Genomic DNA, 22,479 nt, shown 5'->3' on the forward strand with positions numbered 1-22,479 from the left:
ATAGCCACGATTTTAAGTTGTATAGCCACGGTTTTGTAGTGGCTATGCGATAGATTTTTACTAGTGAGTGTTTATTATGGTGGGTTACTAGAAACGTCTTACACGATAAGTATTTACCAAGTACTGATATTTGACATTTATAATGATCAGAGAATTATAAAATTTAATGTAATTTTAATAATGAACTACCATAATTTATACATGATAACAAAGATACATGTATGATGTATCATACATACTCATAGTGCAGACTGCGTGAGTATTTATGGATCGCCCAAGCAACACGCCGCAAAGGAGGCCTAGTTTTAGGCCCATTATACTTGGCCCAAACAAATACATGCTTAGAAAACCATAACATTCCTGCTAACTTTAATGGAAGACATCAATGTTTTGTTCGCATTTCTACTTCAATCTTCTGAACTCGAGTTAACAGTAACATTGTCGCATTTGCTAACGTTTTTAGTTCCTTCTGATACAAACGAATCTCTAAAGAAAAATAGAGTTCGTTCGAAATCACCAAAGAAACATATAAAAAAAAGAACGAGCTCATCATCACTTTTGAGATGAGATTCCTTTCACTGCTCAAATGGGACTCGCACAAACAGTCGACCGTGCAGGCTCACGACCGCTGATGTGTGCAGCGGATCGATTCTTGCTGGAAAATTCACAACCTACCAAAAACCAAACTCAAAGTTAAAGACAGAACTATCCTTTAGTTTACTGGAGTAAGAATCAAACCTTTTTGAAGGGTGTGATTCCCCAAGGATTGTCAAGTTGTTCAGGCTGGCCTGCTATAACCAGCCGCCCTGCAGGGTCTGATTGAACTCGAACCTGTAACATGAAAGCAACTTAATGTCTGAATAACTACATTTCGTATACAAAGATTCTTTGTACTAGTAATAGATCTCTCTTTTAGTATGCATGTGACAAGCAACTGATCAAGATACTTTAGGAGATTTGAGTTTTAGGGAAAAAAAAGAAGCTTTTTACCTCTTCACGAAGAAGTCCAGGTATCAGTGCAAATATCTCAAAGCAGTCTTTCTGTAAATAAAGATAACAAAAATAATCCAGATTCAAAACGAAACAAAGGCTATCTCGTTTCAAGAGCTGTGGTAAATGATGCATTACATATGTGAGGCTGAGGTACTCACAGTTTCTCTGACAGTTATCTTCACCCAGTCTGCAGGTGGTCCAACATCTATAACCTCGGCGATTGACCTATTAAGCCAAAATCATATTATTAATCACACAAGAAATAAAATGAAAGAACATTGTTATTGGCTCATATTAGCATTCTCGGGCTGTCACAAAATTCTTCTCTCTGTTCATTTAATCTCGAGTGGTGATTCTTATAACCACCACCCAGAGAAGACACTGCTTGCTATCCAGAAGTGGATAGAAGACTCTGTGTGCACATAGTACAGCGATCTTGCAGAAGAGACACAAATCTCTAAGAGATGATTAGCTTTCTTAACTGTTTGTCTGTTTCATGCGATAAAACAGGGTCCATGCCCGTTGGTGTTTTTTGTTTATGCACCCCTGAAAAAAAATATTAAAATTAAATTACACACGGTTGCATTAGGTAACCATGTAAAATCATAGAGAATTGTGGCAGCTCCTTGAGGAATAATTACCAATGTTTTTGAGGTTCTTTTGCTTTGTGGTAGAACCCAAGCCTTTATCCTAAAAAAGAAGTACAAAAAGCATCATGGCGCATAGCAAATCATAAAGCGTTAGTAGGATCTAAATAGATACCTTAACAATAGGCTCAGTAACATCTCCAGATTCAAGAAGGCGCTGAGAATGCCAACCTTGCATAGCACGAGCTGCAGCATCTCTCCGTGCCCTGCCTGACCCAGAGCCTTGGTGGCTAATTGCCTACATAAGTGCCCTTACTTCAATGAGGGAAACAGGGGAAGCATGTAGGGTCGTGTACATATTATTTAGCTCATGTTACGAATATCAGAGATAACTCAACTATCATGAGTATGAGAGCATTGATAACTATCCTTAAATTGCACATATCCATAAGAAATTCTAACCTCCTTTTCAAGGCCGGCAGGTGGAAGAAGAGCTAAACCAGGAAGGTTAAGATCACCATTTTGCCTTAAATGCTTTTCATACTCCAAGAGTGACTGCACTTGTAAAATAAGAGTACAAATCATCATGAAGTATCTACATCCATATGATCTGATAACATAGAAACCAACCAGAACATTCAATGTTTCAAAAGAGATAGTCCGACAAACTGTTAGACGGCTACACACAAAACCAAACTTGGTAGTCTCAGACACCATTCCAGAAAGATAAGCACAAAGAAATTGTCTAAACAACAACAAAAAAAAAAAAGAAATTTACCTTCTCATAGAAAATGCGGAATGTCCAGGAGACTGTAGTACATGTCCTGAATAAGACAATCAAACAAAATGATGGAGGTCAAAATAAAACAAAGACGGATAAGTTGCAGAGTTTGGAGAAGAAAAAAGAAAACGAGCCATACTTGGGAGGATTGAAGGATTCTCCAACTTGCCGCCATAGCTTAGACGCAGTGACCTATGTAAAAAAAAAGAAAGAAAGAATCATAGGCATTTTGCATACCACAACGCATAGACTTTCAACCAACGAGAACTAGATTTTAGTACACAATTCCAAAACATAGCACAGTGGAATAAACAAGTATATAAATAACCTAAAAGAAACTTTAACCAACTGAACTAAATGAGGGAGAGAAAGGATAATCACCACGTCATAGCCACCTAATTTGATGACGGCTCGCCATAACCTACATTTGCAGAGCAAAGTAAAAAGCATACAGAAAGTCAAACACGGATTAATCAGATAAATAACGAGAATATTCGAAGAAGTAAAGCAACTCACTTGAGACAGTTTAATGGCTGTCCATAAAACTTGGGAGCTTTAAAATCCAAGAAATTCTCCTTGTTGTAGGCCTCAACTTCTTTAATAAACGCCTGTTGATCCTCCTCTTGTCTCCCTGCTTCGTTGGCCTGTAAAGAAAAAGAAAAAAACAATGAACTTGTAATGCAACAAAGAGACCACAAGCTTCACATTACCTCAGAGTCACTGAGCAACCAAGTCTTCCACTTCTTAACACTCTCAACAGCAGCTTGAGGAGGAGTTGATGATGATTCCTTATGGCCACCATCACTGCTGATCTTCTTTTCAGACTGATCAACATCACCGGCCTCAGGTAAATGAAGATCAGTGTCCAAAGTAAGAGTCTTATTATCCTCAGGCTCTTCCTCTACACATTTGGTATCATCTGCAGCAGAAGCAACATCTACCTCTTGCATTTCCGTGTCCGCCATTATTATACAAAACTGAACAAAAAAGAATCAAATCATTCATAAGTGATCTCTCAATTGAGAATTGGAAACGCACTGATTCGACCGCTAACCAAAAAAAAAAAAAAGGAGAGTCCAGAAACGGTTTCCGGTATCAAACGTACGCGGAGAGGGATGGTGTTTGTTAGAAGCCGGAGAAATTGACGGTCGCCGGCGGTGAAGAAGGGAGCCAATTGATCAAAATAATTCAGAGTGGGGTTAAAAAAAAGAAAGAGAATTTAGCAGAAATTGTTAACATTCACAAGAATCCTTATTTTTGGGCTTATTAATGGGCTTATTAAGTATTTTGATTATTTAAACAAAGTTGGACCTTTACGGCCCACATAAATAACAAAGCCTGCCATGATTTTTTTTCATTAGGACAATTAGGCTTTGGCGTTCGGGTATCCGTTGGCGTTCGGATCGGGTTTTTCGGATTTCGGTTCTTTTTTATAACACCTCCTAGGTCTCATTCCAGTAAATTTGCAAGTACGGGTCGGGTTCGGATATAACACATCGGGTTCGGGTCAGTTTTGTATCACATCATAGAAACCATAAAGTAATCATATATCATTTGGATTCGGGTTATATCGGATCGGTTCGGATATACCCGAAATAAAATCTAAAATTTAAAAGTAAAATATAAAAAATATATATATATTTATTTATATATAATTAAGTATTTAAGGTAGTTATTTAAATTTTAAATACTTATTGTTAGATAACATATCAAAATAAATATGAAATTGAATATTTGAAGTATATATTCATGTTTCATAGAATTATATTGTAAATTATTTTGGACATTCGGATCGGTTTCTTCGGATATTTTTCGGATTTTTCTGTTTTTTCGGATTTTTCGGGTTACCCGTTCGGGTTCGGTTAATAACAATTCGGGTTCGGATATATTTTGTACCACCTTACAAGCCCATTCGGATATTTTTTACATTTCGGACCGGATACGGATCGGGTTTTCGGTTCGGTTCAGATTTCGGGTTACGGATATTATATATAAATGTTGTTTAAATTTGTGGAATTAAAAACGTATTATGAAAAGCACGACAAAATGAAAAATTAAAATGAATAAGAATACACGTTTATGATCGATTTTATAAACAAACATTAATCGTCACTGTTAAGCAACGGCAGAAACTATCCACGGCTGCATCCGAAGGCAGGCGTTTACTCCGGACCGTATCTATCTACCTCACTCTCGAAAAAAAAAACCAGGAAGAAGAAAAGTCAGATTCGCTGTCGTGTGTTGGCGAAGACACAAAGAGCAGTGATCAATCTTGGTAGCTAATGAGTAATGATGGGACGACCAGGGGCGGACGTAGGTGAAGACATACGGGGTCACGTGCCCCCGTCTCTTTTTTTTTATTTTCTTTTCATAAGCTATACAATTGCTCTTCTAAACCTACAACTAAATATCATGAAATAAAATTATGTGACTCCGTCTAAATGGACTCTTGCGTCCGCCACTGGGGACGACACGGCCATGTTATAGCTTCATCTTTTCGCGAGTTCATCTCTGCTTAGTTTCACAGATAGAGGCGTTTTATTTTTCCTTATCTACACAAAAAAGGCTTAATCAGATTCCATATCCTTCTTCAAGATCCGATCTTTGGGTGCTGGACCGGAAGAGCACGAGGTCGCATCTTGGAGGCAACGATCTTATGTTGACATAAAAAGAGACTTGTGTTACAGTTTACTCGTATTTAGAAGCTTATAGTTATCGGAGTCATCATATCTCATTTATATTAGCTACTCATATTAATTAGTCTACCACATTAAATGTGTTTAGAGTGCTGATTATAACTTTCAATCAAATGTGCAAACCCTTTATACTCATTCAGACTATATAACATACCGTTCACGGAAGCGTGCATCTGTTTTCATCGTCGTGAGGCGGGCGACTAAACATGCCCTAATGAGAAAAATGCAGTCTTGATTTTTTCCCGCGCCTTTTTATTCATCTTCCCGGTTTAAAACCTTTAACGACGTCGTTTCCACGGTTGACAGATTATATTACTGATACCAATAGATCCAACGACCCAGAGACGTTAGCCAATGAATGAAAACCACGCGGATCGATGATAATAGCTGTCGCGTACGGTGGCCAATAAACTAAGATCATGCGGATCGCTAGCTACAACCGTCAGATTAAAAAACAATCCAACGGATGGTATCCTCCCTTAGAAATAAAAAAACAGAATCCTATATAAAACCTCTCACCATCCTTGTCTTATTTCAAAAACATTTCGAGCATGTCTGGGCGAGGAAAGGGAGGAAAGGGACTGGGAAAGGGAGGAGCCAAGAGGCACAGGAAGGTCCTCCGAGACAACATCCAGGGGATCACTAAGCCGGCGATTCGTCGTTTAGCGAGGAGAGGCGGTGTGAAGCGTATCAGCGGTTTGATCTACGAGGAGACTCGCGGCGTTCTCAAGATCTTTCTAGAGAATGTGATTCGTGACGCTGTTACTTACACTGAGCACGCTAGGAGGAAGACCGTGACGGCGATGGATGTTGTGTATGCTTTGAAGAGGCAGGGAAGGACTCTGTACGGGTTCGGCGGCTGAGGGGATTCAATTAGGGGTTTTTAAATCGCGTTTGTGTTTTTACGGTTTGGTTCTATTTGGGAGTTTAACAACTCTCTAAGTTGTCTTTATCTGAATGTTTTAAAAAAGCTTTATCTGAACTTGTCCGTCTCTTAGAAATTATTGAGGCATTTAGAAGGTGGGAAGGAGTATGAGCTTCTGATAATCGAATATCGACAAGTAATAGTTGTTGTGAGCTGGGACGGGTAGAGATTTCGATACTGGTCATTTAACGATGTTGTGAAAAGGATAATGTCCGAGACTAAGATGAACCTTTACATACTATGCTATCTCTCAATTATTAATCACTGGAAACGAATCAATTGTTGAAGCACTATTCTTGGTGTGGAAATTTTTTTTTTAAGCCAAGCTACCTCAAAAAAGTCAAAACTCGCACTTGCCGTGAATGTGTAGAAATAAAACGTGGGCTACCATGTTTATTATATCATTGCAAGTAAACAATCTTGACGATGGGTCCATAGTTTAGTGGTAGAATCCCCAACGCAGTCGGGAGGCACCGGTTCGATTCCGGTCGGATCCAACCTTATATTTTCTCATTAAAATGTATACTCTGTTTTAATATCATATTAATGTCACTTTAACATTTTTTTTTGTTACAAAACAAATTGTCATTTTAAAATTCCAATTCAACTTTCAGCTTAAAATTAATTATAAATGCATTGATTTTATAAATAATTTCAGTTATCTCAAATACTATTAGTCGAATATGTGTAATTAATAAGATTTTTAATACATTTCAATCATTTTCTTAATATGTGTGAAAAATGTCAAAGTAACATTCTTTATGAAATGAAGGATTAGGGGTGAACGCTCGGGTACCCATTCGGATTCGGTTCGGATCTATTCGGGTTTTGGGTTTTCGGGGTCAAAGATTTCAGCCCCATTCGGATATTTCTAAGTTTCAGTTCGGGTTCGGTTCGGATCTTTGCGGATTCGGTTCGGATCTTTGCGGATTCGGTTCGGATTCGGATAACCCACTAAATTGTCACCATGGAGGGGAGGGACCCACCTGTTAATGCCATAACAAAGAAGCCTCCTTTATCGAAGGGTGATAAGAATGGCGGGCGGGATGATTGGGGGAACGATGAGTCTTTTAGATCGAACGATAAGAGGAGGAACCAGTCCGAGAGTGATTTTAGACAGGAACCATGGAGTTCACTTCAAAGTTATGTCACGTGTTTCATTGGCTCAGGTTGTATTCATTAATCCTTGGAACCCACGTTTGATTTGAAGTCATAGTTGGTAGCTTTAAGGTTTGGTATCTATGCTTTAGTTTCCGACAATGTAATGTCACACAAAACTAGTGTCTTGTTTAGAGATGCTCTCTAAGTCTCTATGCATAGCTTTTGCCAAATACTAGCGAGAATCTTGTAGAGTAAAAATCCTTTTGTTTCATCGTAGGTGAAAGAAGGTGGGTTAGATAACACGGTGAGTGAGACCGTTAACGTTGTTGCGAGTAAGACAACGGAGATAGGACAGAGGACATGGGGAATCATGAAAGGAGTGATGGCGATTGCTTCACAGAAGGTTGAAGAGTTTACTAAAGAAGAAGCATCAAACTGGAATCAACAGAACAAGAGCGGTTTCTACGATGACAAAGCAGCAACCAATTCATCATCAAGTTACCAAAGCAATTACCGTAACTCGAGTTCTTGTGATGACTGGGGAGAAGAGAGCAATTCCAAAAAGGAAGCAGCACCAAAAGTGTCACAAAGTGTTCACCACAACGGTTATGGTAACTCAAACTCCTGGGATGACTGGGGAGAAGAGAAGAATAGTACTACCAAGAAGGAAGCGGCACCAAAGGTGTCAGCTTCTAAGGATGATGACGCTGGTTGGGCTGGTTGGGATGATAAAGAAGATGATGGCTATTATCAGAGTGCTGCAGGGGATAAGAAATCTGTAGGCCATAATGGGAAACCACCGGAGCCGGCTTAAATAGGGGGGCGAGTAGTGCGACCGCTCTGGGCCCAATCCGTGGTCTCCTATATCTTAATAGATAAAGGTCCGATTTTTTTTAAAAAAATACATGTATTTTTATATTAAAAATAAGAAAAATGGTCCCAGGATCCATGACACTATTAAGCCGGTCCTGGAAACCAGACACAGCTTGGACAAGTGGAGGTTTTATCTAGCGGTAAGCACAAATCAAGTATCGATTATCGAACATTTTAATGTCTATACAATCATGAATAACACTGTTGTCTAAATCCACTGGTGAAATGGTGAAAGAGGTTGTAAAGTTAAGGAAAAAGCAAAGCATGTGTGTTATTCGTGCTCTGTCACAAAGAGATAGAGAGCAGAGAGTGGCTATTACAGGTCTGGTTGTTTGTTTTCACATTATCGATTGATTGGGCGGTTCATGAACTAATGGTTGTCATTATTTGTTCTTATACAATATAGCTTTCTTTATTATCTTCATCATTAAATTTGTACACGCTTTATAGAGGACTGCTTGTGCTTGCTCTCTTTTTTGAGATTCGAATATATATTTTTTTGGTATAAAATGTTGGTATTCTTTTACTCTTTCTTATAATTTACATGTCAATCTTTCATTAGTCATAGCCTCTACTCCTTTTTTTCAGGCCATGATTTATGATGCGTTTACATAACAGTGTGTTTTTTTAGCCTTGCTAACATCATCAGTTCACCATACGATAAGTTGATAGCATATACGTATATAACATGTCACGGTCATTTGTTTCTAAAGACGTTACGATCTTAACTAGGCCTGGACGTTCAAGCGCCTATCAGTTTCGATTCGGATTTTTGATGTTTTCGATGTTAGCTCGTAAGTCCCTTTCGGATTTTATTAATTATAGGGTTAGATTCGGTTGGGTTCCTTCCGGGTTCGGTTTGGATTGGATACATGAAATCGGCCAAAAATATATTGTCCAAACCTCAAAAATTGACAAAAAAAAATTAAAATATAAAATTTATTCACAAATCTAATTAAAAATTAGTTAAACTATTTAAATTGACTAAAAAGTATTCAAAATAATAAATAAAACAAACTACAAAAATATTCTGAAAACTCTAAAATATCTAAATCATCTTAACATATATAAAAACATTAACATATTTAACTAATTTCATATATCTTCAAATCCTAGTTTGGATTTCGGTTCGGTTTGATTTATAACCAAACCCAAAGTACTAAGCTCAAAAGTCATGTTCGGATATTTCTGTATAAGAGTTCGAATCCGGTTCATTTTTTCCGGTTCAGGTTTAGGTAGATACTTCGGGTTGGGGTAAAAATGTCTCGGTCTAATCTTAACAGAATAGTTGTATGTGTTAAAATTAATTTTTAAAACGTAAAAATGAGAAAGTTAATGAAAATTATAAATAACAAAAAAAATCAAATTCATGTTTTTAAAACGTAAAAACATGAATAAGCGATAAACCATTATCTCACGCATAACCTTAATTTTAGAATTTGGAAAGTAACATGCCGAAAACTATACAAGGCATTTTGAGATTTATGTTGATTTCTTACTGATATCTTGCATATTTACATTGTTTTAATTATCCTTTCTTGTGCACATTGGTCTTTTGGAATAGCATTTACACATGTTTAGGTTGCATTTCCATGCATTAATCCTTATCAGGTGTTGGAGGGAGTTTCATGATGAACTCTGTGCCACAAGGAGTGTTTTGATGCCCAAAGAATGTAGATGAGTCGTTGAAGGATCCTAGCGGCCAGGCGTAGCGGCAAAGGCCGGTCGCTACAGAAGATAAGTACCGTAGCGGGCGTGTGTAGCGGGATGGAGAGGCCGCTAGATTTGAAGCGTCTTCTACAGCGGCCAGCCATAGCGACTTTACGAGGTCGCTATGCGTTCAAGACTTCTAAAATTTCCCAAAGTATCCTAGCGGCCACACGTAGCGGGCATGACAAGTCGCTACAGAGCGTAGTGACCTCTGGTAGCGACCTTTTCTGGTCACTACGGAGAAAAATATCTATGTTTTTGTGGGTTAACCCAGGTTTGTTGGGTTAACCCAGCTCGTTTTTAGACATCTATAAACATCTTTAAGACCTAATCTGGGGATTATCTTGTTTTGTATGAAGAACACAAGAACTCTTTAGAGAGAAAACTTGAATCTTTAGTTTCTTTTCTTCTTGTTCTCTTGAATTTGCTTGACTATCTTGATTATTAATCATGATTAACACCAAATCATCTTTGATTCTTGGGTTTATCATGAAGAGTAGTGAGTAGTTACCTTTGGATTCATGGGTTAAGGTAGATTAAGGTGATTAAGTGTAGATCTAGGGTGTTTTGTTGTAGATCCTTCTTATTCCTTGCTAGTAGAGTGATCTAAATGCTATTTTAGAGTTGGTCTCTCTAAGGTTGAGCTCTAGACATTTCATACCTGAAAAGTATTGATGAAATGTCTGAACCAACTCTCCTAAGCTTTTAACACTCTTTACCAAAGAGATTTGTTGTTAAAGGTGTTAAGATGGCTAATAGACTTGATTTTAATGATTGCTTTGATAATATTCAACCAAAGAGATTTGATGCTTGAGTTATCTTAGTGAATGAACATTCATCTAGAGATAGAATTTGTTTAGGATTGTGTCTAAGCCTAAGGTTGATAGATTAATTGAAAGGTACCACCTTTAGATTGAAACTTGATCACCCAAGGTCAATTCACTTAGTCCATGGATTCTCTCATCTCTAACTATATTGGTTAATGTATGTACTTTGCTAATTATTCAACGAGATCTTAGCATTAATTTGATTAGCTGCCGGCTATAAACTTAGTGGACCTGTCAACAGCAACTCTTCTATCTACTCACGCGTGACACTATTTATAGCCAAACAGGCTCTCCTTTGCTCCTTACCATCCACCTGTAAGACTCTCAATCATCTCTGCTTCTCCATTTTATTGTTCATCTTCTTCTTCACCAGCAATATTTTGAAGGTTTAACAGAGAGAAAGATCATGGGAATATATGGAATGGTGACTGGAAAAGCGGGAAAGAGTGGATTTGGATCAGCTTCAACAGCTGAAGATGTCACTCAGTCCATTGATGCCAATCATCTCACTGCCATCGTTACAGGTTCTTTTTTTTTTCTTTCTAATCTCATCTTACATTTTTTGCAAATCGTGAAAGCGATAATGCTAAATAGAATGAATTATCAATTATCTAACGTTTTTTTGGTGTCGTGGAAGACTCTATGCCAAAAAGATAATACCAATAATACAAAATTAGGTAAAATCTACTATAAATTCAAGGGTTAATTAGTTAATACGATTAGAGTGGAAGAGAAAGTCAACTTGACGATTTAATTAAAATTGAATTTCGAGAAAGTCGGGAATTGTGTTTTTGTTTGTTTCCATTTTCAACCATACAAAATGTAACGGTTCTACAAATTAAACACCAAAGATAATATTTCCTTTTATCGTGAGTATCCGTAATTTTAGAAGTAAGTCAAAATAAGATTTGTAGTGAATTATATATATATTTTTTTGACATGTAGTGAATTATATTAAAATTATAAAAAATTACTTTAAATATGATTTTTGTAAAAAAATTGAAATATATTTGTATTGAATTTAAATATATAGCTATTAATATTTTTTAAATATCTTTAATTGTTACAAAATATGAAAAAGGTGGAACAAGTGGGATTGGATTGGAAGCAGCAAGAGTGTTAGGAATGAGAGGTGCTCATGTGATTATCGCTGCAAGAAACACAAAAGCAGCTAATGAATCTAAAGAGATGATTCTCAAGATGAACCCTAATGCACGTATTGATTATATTCAACTCGATCTCTCTTCCATCAAATCCGTCAGATCCTTCGTCCATCAGTTTCTTGCCCTTAATCTCCCTCTCAACATACTCATGTATGTATACGAATTTTAGTTTTGAGTTTGTTCTTTTGCATTGAATAAGATTTCGAGGTTTTTAATGTTTATTTGTGTTTGTCTATGAAATTTTAGAAACAATGCAGGTGTTATGTTTTGTCCCTTCCAGCTCACTGAAGATGGGATTGAGTCGCAGTTCGCAACAAACCACATTGGTAAGATATCATTTTCTATATTTCTAATAGAAAAACTATATTGAAATACAGAGAGCTCTTTAAAGATGTCCCACAAAAGCATACTATAATATGCTTCAAGGTAAATCAGATGTGTATTAACGTGAATTAGTTAAATAATTTTCTTTTACCAATCAAACATATATACAGTTATATGAATTTCTTTTTTTTTTTGAACAACATAAGACTTTCATTTAGATAAAGGGTTTAGGTGGAGTGCAGGCCCATAGCAAGATGGGTTGAAAGACATGCCTTAGCAAGCACATCCGCTGGCCCATTTGTGATTCTAGGAATGTAAACAAAACGACAACAAGAAAAGGGAGAAAGAGACGAGAAGGATAGGTCGTCGATGTCGGCGAGAACTCCGTAAAGCTCCGTCGTCTTCCGGCGAGAGTTGATCGCTGTTGCGAGCACTTGAGAGTCTGTACGGATACAGATATGAGTGATGTTGTGAGACGCTGCTTGAAGCAAACCTTCTCTGATTGCGAGAGCCTCCCCCATGCATGGTGAGGAGACGTGTGTCTGAGCTTTTGATCCTCGATCCTCGATTTAGTTCCTGCACTGATTGATCCGTGAAAATCCAGGCAAGGCCAGCTGATCTTGTGCGATGATCCCACGACGCATCGGTGAATCAAAAGGATTCCCCAGGATTGGTGATCTCGATCTGACGATTTAGCGGTCCTTGAGATGGCGCTGCTATTTTGCGGGGTTGGGCTGATTCCCATTCTTTCACTCCCACTAGCGCAAGACGAGCTGTCTCTTCTGGTGATTGTGTTCTATTCTCGAAGAGGAGCTTATTTCTTGCTACCCAGATTGACCAACAGAACCATGGAAAAGCGTTTCCAGTGAAGCCATACGGTGGGAGAGGGTTCCATTTCCACGAGTCTCTGAGATTGGCAATAAAACTGGAGTTTTGGGTGGTGTCCAGACGGTGGCTCCAGGGGCTAAAAGCCCAGACCTCTGTTGCAAATTGGCAGTGAAACAGGATGTGGTCAACACTCTCCGGCGCTCCACATCTAGAGCAGGTCGTATTTACCAGAAGGCCTCTTTTTTGGAGATTCTCTCCTGATGGAAGTGCATCTGAGGCGATTTTCTAGAGGAAGAATTTAAGTTTGGGGGAGAGCTGGTTCGACCAGATGAGCTTTTTCCAATCCCGGGAGTCCTCAGAGTTCCCATTTGCGCAGGTTGGTAGTAAGGCTTCATGTTTTGTTAACACTGTTGAGTAGTATCCTGACTTGACAGTGTAGCTTCCCGATTTATGCAGGGGCCAGATGTAGGAATCGTTGGCTCCCAGGATACTTGGACGTAATGCCAGTATGTGGGAGGCTAGTTCCGGGAGCAGATTATTGATGCGTGCCACATTCCACTCTTTCGATTCTCTGGTAAGGATATCTGAAACCATTAGATCACTGTCTTTTAATAACACTGAACCTATTGGTTTTAAATTTATTTCTGGTTTTATCCAGGAGTCATTCCACAGGGATGTTGCTTCCCCATTCCCCACTGCTTTCCCCAGGTGCTTTATCAGGAGGTCGCGGTCCAAAAGGACCCCTCTCCAGCCATGAGAGATTGCTGATGTTGCCTTTGTCTTCAGAAAGGAGGACTTGTGGCAGTACTTCCCCAAGAGTACCTTAGCGAGGAGGCTATCTGGGTTAGTAATGATTCTCCATCCAACTTTAGCTAAGAGGGCTTGGTTAAAGACTTGCACATCACGGAAACCTAACCCTCCCATGTTTTTTGGCAGGGTCATCTTGTCCCAAGAGACCCAACAGATTTTGCGTGCACCGTTCGAAGAGTCCCACCAGAAGCGCGTTAATACAGATTGTATCTTCTTGCAAAGGCTAGCCGGTAGCTCAAAGCAGGTCATCGCGAAGGATGGGATCGGTGAGAGGACCGACATGATCATGGTGGCTTTCCCTGCCGTGGAGAGAAATTTGGTGGACCAGTTGAGAGACTTCTGTTTCATTCTATCTATTATGGAGTCAAAAAGGTCTTTCTTCCTCCGTCCAAAGTGCTCTGGTAAGCCCAAGTACTTCCCTACTCCCCCCTCCCTCTCTATACCTAATTGTGCCTTAACTCTGGAACGGATGTCTGTAGGAGTTTTGCTAGAGAAAGAGATAGAGGACTTGAGAGTATTTATCTTCTGTCCCGATGCTGCTTCATACTTCCTGAGAATGTCTACAAGAGTAGTGCAGGCGTGAGTGTCTGTCTTAGTGAAGAACATGGTGTCATCAGCAAATAAGAGGTGATTGAGTTTTGGACTGTTTCTTGCAACTCTCACGCCTGGTAGTGACCCCATATCTTGTGCTTTTTTGCAGAGTCCCGACAAGACTTCCCCACAGATGATGAAGATGTAGGGAGACAACGGATCTCCTTGACGGATTCCACGCTGAGGATTTACACTTCCTTTCGCCTCATTGCCAATGAGGAAGGAGTAAGACACTGTCGTCACACACTCCATCACCCAGTGTACCCAGGTATCAAAGAACCCCATCCTTTCGAATACGGCTTTGATAAACGACCACTCGAGTCTATCATAAGCCTTACTAATATCAGTTTTTACAGCCATGGAGCAGTGTTTGACAGCCCCTGACGTCTTAAGGAAGTGAAGCACTTCATGCGTGATGAGGACGTTGTCAGAGATTGCTCTACCAGGTATGAAAGCTGACTGGTTTTCCGAAATCACCTCTTGAAGAACAGGTTTTAGACGTATAGAGAGCAGTTTGGAAATGATTTTGTAGTATACATTGCACAGGGCAATAGGCCTATAGTCAGAGACTGCCTTGGGGCTCTGGATTTTTGGGATTAGTCTGATGTGAGTAGAGTTGATGGAATTAGGTAGAACTCCTTCTCTGAAGAAATACTGAATCTCTTTTATGATCGCAGGTCCAACAACCTTCCAGTTGGACTGGAAGAAACTTGCTGAAAAGCCGTCAGGCCCCGGCGCCTTATCTGGGTGAATCGCAAAGGCAGCATCTTTAATTTCCAGGGGTGTGAGTATCACAGTCAACCTGTTGTTTGTGTCCGTGGAGATAGATGGTGTAAGAGCAGAGTTCACAATTTCTATAGCTGAGGCTCCGGAGGATGTGAAAATGTCAGAGAAGTATGTTGAGATTGTATGTATAATTTTTTCATCTTCAAAAACAGGTACCCCTTCTGCATTTTCTATGACCGAGATTCTGTTTCTGGCTCTCCTCCCTTTGGTTGCAGCATGAAAAAAAAATTGTGTTCTTATCTCCCAGGGAGAGCCAGAGTAGTCTGCTACGCTGTCTCCAAAAGTCTTCCTCTTCTTTGTACGCCTTAAGAAGTTTTTGATTGATGAGGGAGATCAGATTGTCATCAGAGGTAGACGCCGTGAGTGCCTTGTCCAGATCTCCCTTTAGTTCCATAATTAATTTCTTGCTATTAACGTGGAAAACCCTGCTCCATGCAGAAATGGCATGTCTACATTTGCAGATTCTAGCAGCAACAGGGAGGAGTGTATTATGATTCCAGATTTGTTATATGAATTTCTAAAAGGGTAATTATTAGGAAACATCATCGTATGCTTACATGTACTTCAATTGTGTGTCACTATCTTAGGAAAATCTTATATATGTACTACCTTGTATGTTGTGTCACCAATTGGTCCCCACGTGATCTATAGAAATAAGTTTCGAGAAAATGTAAAACAAACAAACTATAGCTATATGCTAGAACATCATGTTAGAACATGGTGATTTTCTTAAGAAATATACTATATAGTACTCCCTCCGTTTCATAATATAAGTAGTTTTGGCTAAAAAGCACGAAGATTAAAAAAATTATTATGTTTTTAAAAAATATTTTATAATAAATAGGTTAGATATAATTTAACCAATAAAAAATAATTCTATTTAATTTGATTGGTCACACTGTATTCATTAAATGTAAAAGTTACCTAGAAATACGAAAATTACTTACATTTTGAAACAAAAACGTTTCCTAAAACTATTTATACAATATGAAAGAGAGGAAGTATAATATATAGGCGCGCGATTAGTAAAGCATTTAATTAATAATCTTTATATCAAACAAACCACTCTATACATTAAAAATGGAATTCCAGGTCATGTTATGTTTATCAGATGGGATCAGTTTACATATGGACTTACGTATACAATCTTATGCGGGTACTTAACTCTCCCATTGAAACACAACCTTCTATCGAATCCAACTACGACACCTGCAAAGTTCCATTGATTTGCTTCTCAAGAAGAAGATAACCAAAAGGTCTCTCAACTCATCTCATGCATGCTCAATAACTATTCATTCATCAGAGATGATCCTTTTGGTAATTACTTTGCTTATGTGTGATTGTGTGACAGGTTGGGAGGTGGGACAAAGTCAAGAGAAGAATAGTTTCATTGTCGGAGAAAGTCAACTTAAGTACAATATTTGCTCCATCGACCATTGCTGCGGTTTGTAATCTTTCACTCCCTTACTACTCAAACATTCATAGTACTTCTGTAATCTTTCTTACATTTTTTTTTTGTGTTCAGATGATCGCGCTTGTGATCGGTCTCATTACTCCTTTAAGGAAGCTAATAATCGGCAATGGAGCTCCTCTTGGAGTACTTCAAGACTCAGTAACTCTAGTGGGGTAATTAAACTAGTATAGAACCACTTGAGGAAGCTAATAATTACAAACTTAATGGAGCTTCTTGTTTTATTTTGGCCTAAGAGATGGAGCCATTCCTGCTATGACCTTGATCATTGGAGGAAACCTACTCAAAGGTATGAGGAGCTCAGGAATGAAAAAATCCACCATCATTGGTGTCTTGGTTGCACGTTACATTCTCCTACCTATAAGTGGTGTGTTAATAGTAAGAGGAGCATACAAGTTGGATCTGATTACCTCAGAGCCCTTGTACCAGTTCGTTCTGCTTATTCAGTATGCTGTCCCACCAGCAATGAATCTAGGTTCGTTGCTCCAAACCCAAACTCTTTTTCCAACTTAAATAATCAACATGATTTAGTCACCACTCTGCATTGCTGCAAACCAAACTCTTTTTCACTTAAATAATCAAACATTAATTTACTGATTTAGTCACACCACTCTGCAGGCACAATAACTCAGTTATTTGGAGCTGGTGAAAGCGAATGCTCAGTGGTTATGTTATGGACTTACGCTTTGGCTTCTGTTTCACTCACTGCTTGGCCTACGTTCTTCATGTGGCTTGTGGCTTAAAACCAACACTAGATCTTCATGTATACTGTTTTGAATCTAGATGATTGGATCATGTATCATCAAGGGTGTAGTATCATTATAGAATAGATTTAAGTCTTCTTAAAAACGTTGAAAGCTAATAAAGCCTTTTGATACAAACTTGGGAACAGAAAGAAACACAATCAGAGGTGATGATAATAAGCTAAAGCGAAGAGAGTGAGAAGCACACTAGAGATATGCTTGAAAGAAGCACTAACTCAAAGATCAAAATCCTCCTCAGAGAGAGGACTTGTCCTGCAGATCATCGAAGTAAGGATGCTCCATAGCCATCTTTGCTGAGATTCGTTTCGCTGGCTCGTACTGCAGCATTTTCTGTTCCAGGAAGATGATAATAAAAACCATAAGTCTGTGGTGTTGAATTTGTTCTGATGACTAGCTAAAGAACTTTGAAACTTACAGAGAGAAGATCAAGTCCAGCCTGGTCGAGTTTCGGAACAGACGTGGAGAGACTCAACGGCTTCCACTGTGGGTACGCGTGCCAGTTCTTGAGTGTGCTCACACCTGGCCACATTTCTTCGTTGGGTGTCCCAAGCAACCTGAGTAAAGAGAGCGACACAATATTAAAGGGTTTGAGTGTTTAATGTTTTTCAAAGCAAGAGTGTGGAACAAAGACTCACCTGAAAATATGGAGAAGCTGTTGGAGCTCAGAGTCTCCAGCAAAAATCGCGTGGTTAGTCACAAGCTCAGCTGTTAATATCAAAGAAAAACAATGTTAGTTACTGTATTTTACAAGTAAAAACTGATGTTGAAGTGAATAAAACGTACCAAAAACGCAGCCAACAGACCACATATCAACAGCTGTAGAGTAATGAGTGGCGCCAAGAAGAACTTCTGGAGCTCTATACCACAGAGTCAATATCTGTTGGATTTAAAAACAAGAAAATGTAGGTATGCAAGAAACAGTGAGTTTTTTTATGCATAGAGATTATTACCTCATGAGTATACTTCTTCATAGGGAGAGTGAAGGCTCTGGCTAAACCAAGATCCGCAATCTTGAGCCTCATAGTCTTGGGATCCATCAAGAGATTGTGAGGCTTCAGATCTCTGTTAACGAAACCAAGAGAAAGTAAGTAAGATCTCTCTCTCTTAAATCATTCTCACTTGTAAAACATTATATACCTGTGCAGCACACCGTGGCCATGGCAGAAGGCGATCCCTTTGCAGAGTTGGTACATCAAACTCTTGACGATTTGGGGAGGAATGTTGTCTCCGGTTTGACGGAAACTTCTGATGTACTTCTTGACGTCAGTGTCCATGTACTCGAACACCAGGTACAGCACAGTTTTGCCGTCTTTGCTCAGTCCCTGCTTAACGTCCATCAACCTGAATAAAATCAACAATCCTAATTGAGATCGAGATGCAGTGTTTGATCATCCCAAATACTGATTGAGATCTATCAACTCTAGGAATCATCTCCAGAATCCTAATTGATCATCCAAATCCTAATTGAGATCTATCAACTCTAGGAATCATCTCATATCCAACGAATCATCAGAGTTAAACACATAGCGATCCAAATCAGATACGAAATCGAGATCTAACGGAACGAACACTGTACTATACGAAACCCTAAGGCAACTGCAATAGAGAGAGAGAGAGAGAGAGAGAGAGGGAATCCGAACATGACGATGTGAGGATCGCGAGCGAGCATGCGTAAGATGGAGATCTCGCGGAGAGTGGTGGAAGGAACGCCTTCTTCGTCCTCGTGGAGACGCGTCTTCTTGAGAGCGACGATCTTTCCCGTGGCTTTCTCTCTGGCTCTGTAGACTTTCCCGTAAGTGCCTTCGCCGACTTTCTCGAGCTTCTCAAAAGCGTCCATGGCGGAAACTGCTATAACTTCCTTATCCATCTCTCTCTCTCTCTCTCTACAACTTTTCTTCCTCTTTCTCTCAGACGGTTCTTAAAGTGAAATGAAGGGAGAGAAGAGAGTGTAGATGGATGGGTTATATAATAAAAATGAAATTCGAATTAATGTAAGATTCCTTTTTCGACTTTACAACGGATGGATAATTCGAAATTCAAACCAGAGCGGTCTTTTTTTTGTTATACGCTTCCTTCATTGTTATTAATATATTTTATTCGCCTCCCTAGGACGACTGACTATATAGTTTTCTAAAAAAATATTTTTCTAAAATTGCAAAGATTGAATTTGATAGCCAATAATCAAATTCGGATCTCTGAATTAATACATGAACTAGCTTTTGACTCGATGTCTTTTTCTTTTATAAAGAAAAGTATTCTTCAGCATTTCAATTTTATAGATATATAAGATTTACATATAACATATTTGTTTAAATTTGGCATGTCTACCATAAACATTCTTATTGTTTATATGTTATAATTTATTGTTTAGATTTTTCAGTTCCTTGTTTGTTTATATGAATTTATTTGTATTTTGTAAAAATTTGGAATATAAATAATTAACATGTATATATATATATATTCGTTCATAAACTTAATCACAATCACAGAAAAATTAATTACAATCATTCGGTGAATATTCAGATGGAGCTTGAAATATCCAAGCTTGGCAAAAGTAGAGCCGCTGCTTCAGGTAAAGAACAATTCTTTCAGTCTCTTTTTTTCCATTATGTTTCTCAACTAGAGAAAGAGGAAGTTGATCATCTGAAAGCCTACAAATAATTTGAGTAACATAAACATCACGATAAAAAGGAACAATTAGTCACGGGTCAAATTTTTTTAAAAACAAAACAGAGTTAAAATCTTTGTGTTAACTCTAATGCTTCCAGGATTTTTCGATAGGTAGAGGCGTGATATGCATCTAAAGAGTTAGTGATTTGCAGCTCCCCTAGTAAAGTTACAACATACGTTATTTCAAATAGAAAAATCTATTGAAAAAAACTTTTTAAAAAAAAAAACTGTAAAGAAATTGATTTTTGTGAACCTGATCAACAAACAATTTGTTTGATCATTTCCTTACTCAATAAAAGGTTCTAGATATGAACTTGAACTCGCCAATTGGATTTGAAATAGTCATCTTAGTTTAGTTTTTGGTAGCGTGCAATGATATGATTTCATGAAAGATAGATGAGATATATATATATAGCTGGCTTGTTATATGGTAGGTTAAATAGGAAATACTAACAAAATATATTGTTAGTTGTGTGATATATGCGCGAATTCAAAGCGAATATACGATTTTAAATTAGTTTAAATACATTTCCTTTTAAATTAAATCACAGTAAAACCAGAATATTCGTTATTGAAGATAAGGAATATGTGTTTTCGAAGTTTTGACAAGAGAATATGGAGATTGTATTAGTTAATTGATATTTTTTTGTTACAATGATTGCGTTGAAATAGGAAACAAAACTTTGGTTTGGAAAGCACGTTATTATTAGTATCTGATAGTATCTTTAGATTTAGATTGTTTGTGTTAGTTGCTTGATATTGTTATATTTATGACGATTGCGTGGAAATAGTAATGTTGGAATGATATTGAATTTAGGAAAATAGTACATTATTAGTTATGATTTTGTACACCGAAAAAATCTAATAATACTAACTATAATAATATTTTTTTGATGCTAACTATTATAACCCAGTATTTTAAATATATAATAACATTTTATACATGTTTGATCAAATCATACAATTAATCAAACCATAAAACCGAGTAAACAAAATAAAAGATGAAATTAAAAAATTAGATGACAAAAAGTTACTTGATAGCAAAACAATGATCGCAAGACAATTACATTATTTATAAACATGATATATATTGGATAGAATTATGGGGTTAAGTATTTGTACTATAGGTTTTTTAGTGTAGTCAAATTAACATTGTATTTATTGGTTTTGTTTATGCAGAACAAATTAAACCGAGGCATGCTGTGGAGAATTACGTATTTTTGGTTCATTCGGTTTAGTTTCCAATTAAAAGGGAGAAGGGGACGTAAGTTAAGTTTGGTTGTCTAGGAAATTTGAAAAACGACAGTTTCTTAAGGTTCATTCGGTTTAGTTTCCAATTAAATCGGTAAAGGGGACATCAATTTAAGTTTGGTTGTTAAGGAAATATTCAAAACGACATCGGTAAAGGGGACATCAATTTAAGTTTAACAAATATTCAAAACAACAGCCTCTTAAGTCAATGGCATAAGATTGTAATTTTTGAGAAAAACTCAGGTACTTCAGTTTTAATAGATTAGACTAGAGTTTGATCCGTGCATCTGCATGAGTGTTTAATTTAATAAAATAGACATATAAATTTTTTTACAATACAAAATATAATAGTTGTACAAACATACATTCATATGGGTATTTATTCGATTTGTAATTGTGATAAATGGACTATTTTTATTGTGTGTAATTTGTTGATTTCTCATATTGTGGTAGAATACAAAACCAATTAAAAATATATTATATAATATATTTGTCGATTTATATTTTTGACTATAGTAACCATTTTGATGTATTTATTTCTAAATTAGAGTACCAATTATTATGTTTATATATATTAATAAATCTATATTTTCAAAATTAAATGTATCATGTTTTAATAACATAGATATACATGTCTCTAAAAAATTTTTTTATATGCCAAATAAATTTCACTTTTATTTTCATTTTTGAGAAAATATTAAATTGAAATTTATTTGTTGTATTCTTATAATTCAAATTTATACGTGTGAATTGTATTAATCATCAAATTATTTAATATATATTTTAAAAATAACTTTATATATTTTAATAAAAATATCTATAGTTTATATTTTGCATGTGAAATAAAATAATGATATATATGAATATATCTATAACATTTAAAGTTTGTAGATACATTTTAAATAAATTTATTTAGTTTTATTGTAAAAGTTGGTTACAGAATAATCCGGTTAGAAAATAATCGTAAGTTTCGTACGTTTGGTTAGAAAAGAATTTAACAAAATAAATGATTTGTAGTTAATCAATTAAGTTTGAAGTTTGGATAGCGAAAAATCTAACAAAATAAATGATTTGTTGTCAATTAATTAATAGTTATTAATTAGGTAGCACATGTAGTTATTAGAATGAAAAAAAAAATTCTATTACTTACTTCACTTTTAATAATATAGATATATTAAAATAGATATTTTGATTATATTGAATATATGGAGGGAGTAACAAAGATATAATATTCATTGAACAAATGGACAATGTTCGTATATGTTTTCTTATTGTTCATATGTTGATCTCGTGTGGTTAAAATGATTTTTTCACTTATTACGTCATTT

At 37.0% G+C, this 22,479-nt stretch overlaps 5 protein-coding genes and 1 pseudogene across 7 annotated transcripts; 4 read left to right on the forward strand and 2 right to left on the reverse strand.

Moving 5' to 3' along the window:
• Positions 1-338: 338 nt before the first annotated feature.
• On the reverse strand, positions 339-3,626 carry LOC111206763 (AT-rich interactive domain-containing protein 5). Of its 3 annotated transcripts, none has more exons than XM_022704094.2 (14): positions 3,467-3,626; positions 3,072-3,338; positions 2,878-3,005; positions 2,743-2,782; positions 2,501-2,553; positions 2,359-2,404; positions 2,043-2,135; positions 1,756-1,878; positions 1,635-1,683; positions 1,476-1,539; positions 1,152-1,218; positions 991-1,041; positions 739-831; positions 339-671 (listed from the first exon to the last, which is right to left on the reverse strand). In XM_022704094.2, exons 2-14 carry the CDS (start codon positions 3,324-3,326, stop codon positions 576-578), a joined length of 1,158 nt encoding a protein of 385 aa, XP_022559815.1. In that variant the 5' UTR covers positions 3,327-3,338; positions 3,467-3,626; the 3' UTR covers positions 339-575. The 3 variants fall into 3 exon arrangements, with proteins under 3 accessions (XP_022559815.1, XP_048617450.1, XP_048617451.1); XM_048761493.1 differs by having other exon boundaries at positions 1,129-1,218; positions 1,475-1,539; XM_048761494.1 differs by lacking the exon at positions 339-671 and having other exon boundaries at positions 1,129-1,218.
• Positions 3,627-5,583: 1,957 nt separating this feature from the next.
• On the forward strand, positions 5,584-6,039 carry LOC111206688 (histone H4). The gene has a single exon (XM_022703921.2). The coding sequence runs from the start codon at positions 5,609-5,611 to the stop codon at positions 5,918-5,920; it is 312 nt and encodes a 103-aa protein (XP_022559642.1). The 5' UTR covers positions 5,584-5,608; the 3' UTR covers positions 5,921-6,039.
• A 910-nt stretch (positions 6,040-6,949) lies between these two features.
• Positions 6,950-7,897, forward strand: LOC125588564 (ADP-ribosylation factor GTPase-activating protein AGD7-like). The gene is made up of 3 exons (XM_048759973.1): positions 6,950-7,151; positions 7,233-7,243; positions 7,361-7,897. Exons 1-3 carry the CDS (start codon positions 6,950-6,952, stop codon positions 7,895-7,897), a joined length of 750 nt encoding a protein of 249 aa, XP_048615930.1.
• A 3,002-nt stretch (positions 7,898-10,899) lies between these two features.
• LOC125588565 (short-chain dehydrogenase TIC 32 B, chloroplastic-like) lies at positions 10,900-11,825 on the forward strand. Its single transcript, XM_048759974.1, has 2 exons — positions 10,900-11,017; positions 11,575-11,825. The coding sequence occupies exons 1-2, from the start codon at positions 10,900-10,902 to the stop codon at positions 11,823-11,825; spliced, it is 369 nt and encodes a 122-aa protein (XP_048615931.1).
• On the forward strand, positions 10,912-17,349 carry LOC111207168 (annotated as a pseudogene).
• Positions 17,264-19,315, reverse strand: LOC111207167 (cyclin-dependent kinase B2-1). Its single transcript, XM_022704898.2, has 7 exons — positions 18,871-19,315; positions 18,368-18,571; positions 18,181-18,292; positions 18,014-18,107; positions 17,866-17,935; positions 17,646-17,784; positions 17,264-17,560 (listed from the first exon to the last, which is right to left on the reverse strand). Exons 1-7 carry the CDS (start codon positions 19,095-19,097, stop codon positions 17,465-17,467), a joined length of 942 nt encoding a protein of 313 aa, XP_022560619.1. The 5' UTR covers positions 19,098-19,315; the 3' UTR covers positions 17,264-17,464.
• Between the last annotated feature and the right edge of the window lie 3,164 nt (positions 19,316-22,479).

Source organism: Brassica napus, chromosome C6, assembly GCF_020379485.1.
Source record: "Brassica napus cultivar Da-Ae chromosome C6, Da-Ae, whole genome shotgun sequence".
NCBI classification, from domain to species: domain Eukaryota; kingdom Viridiplantae; phylum Streptophyta; class Magnoliopsida; order Brassicales; family Brassicaceae; genus Brassica; species Brassica napus.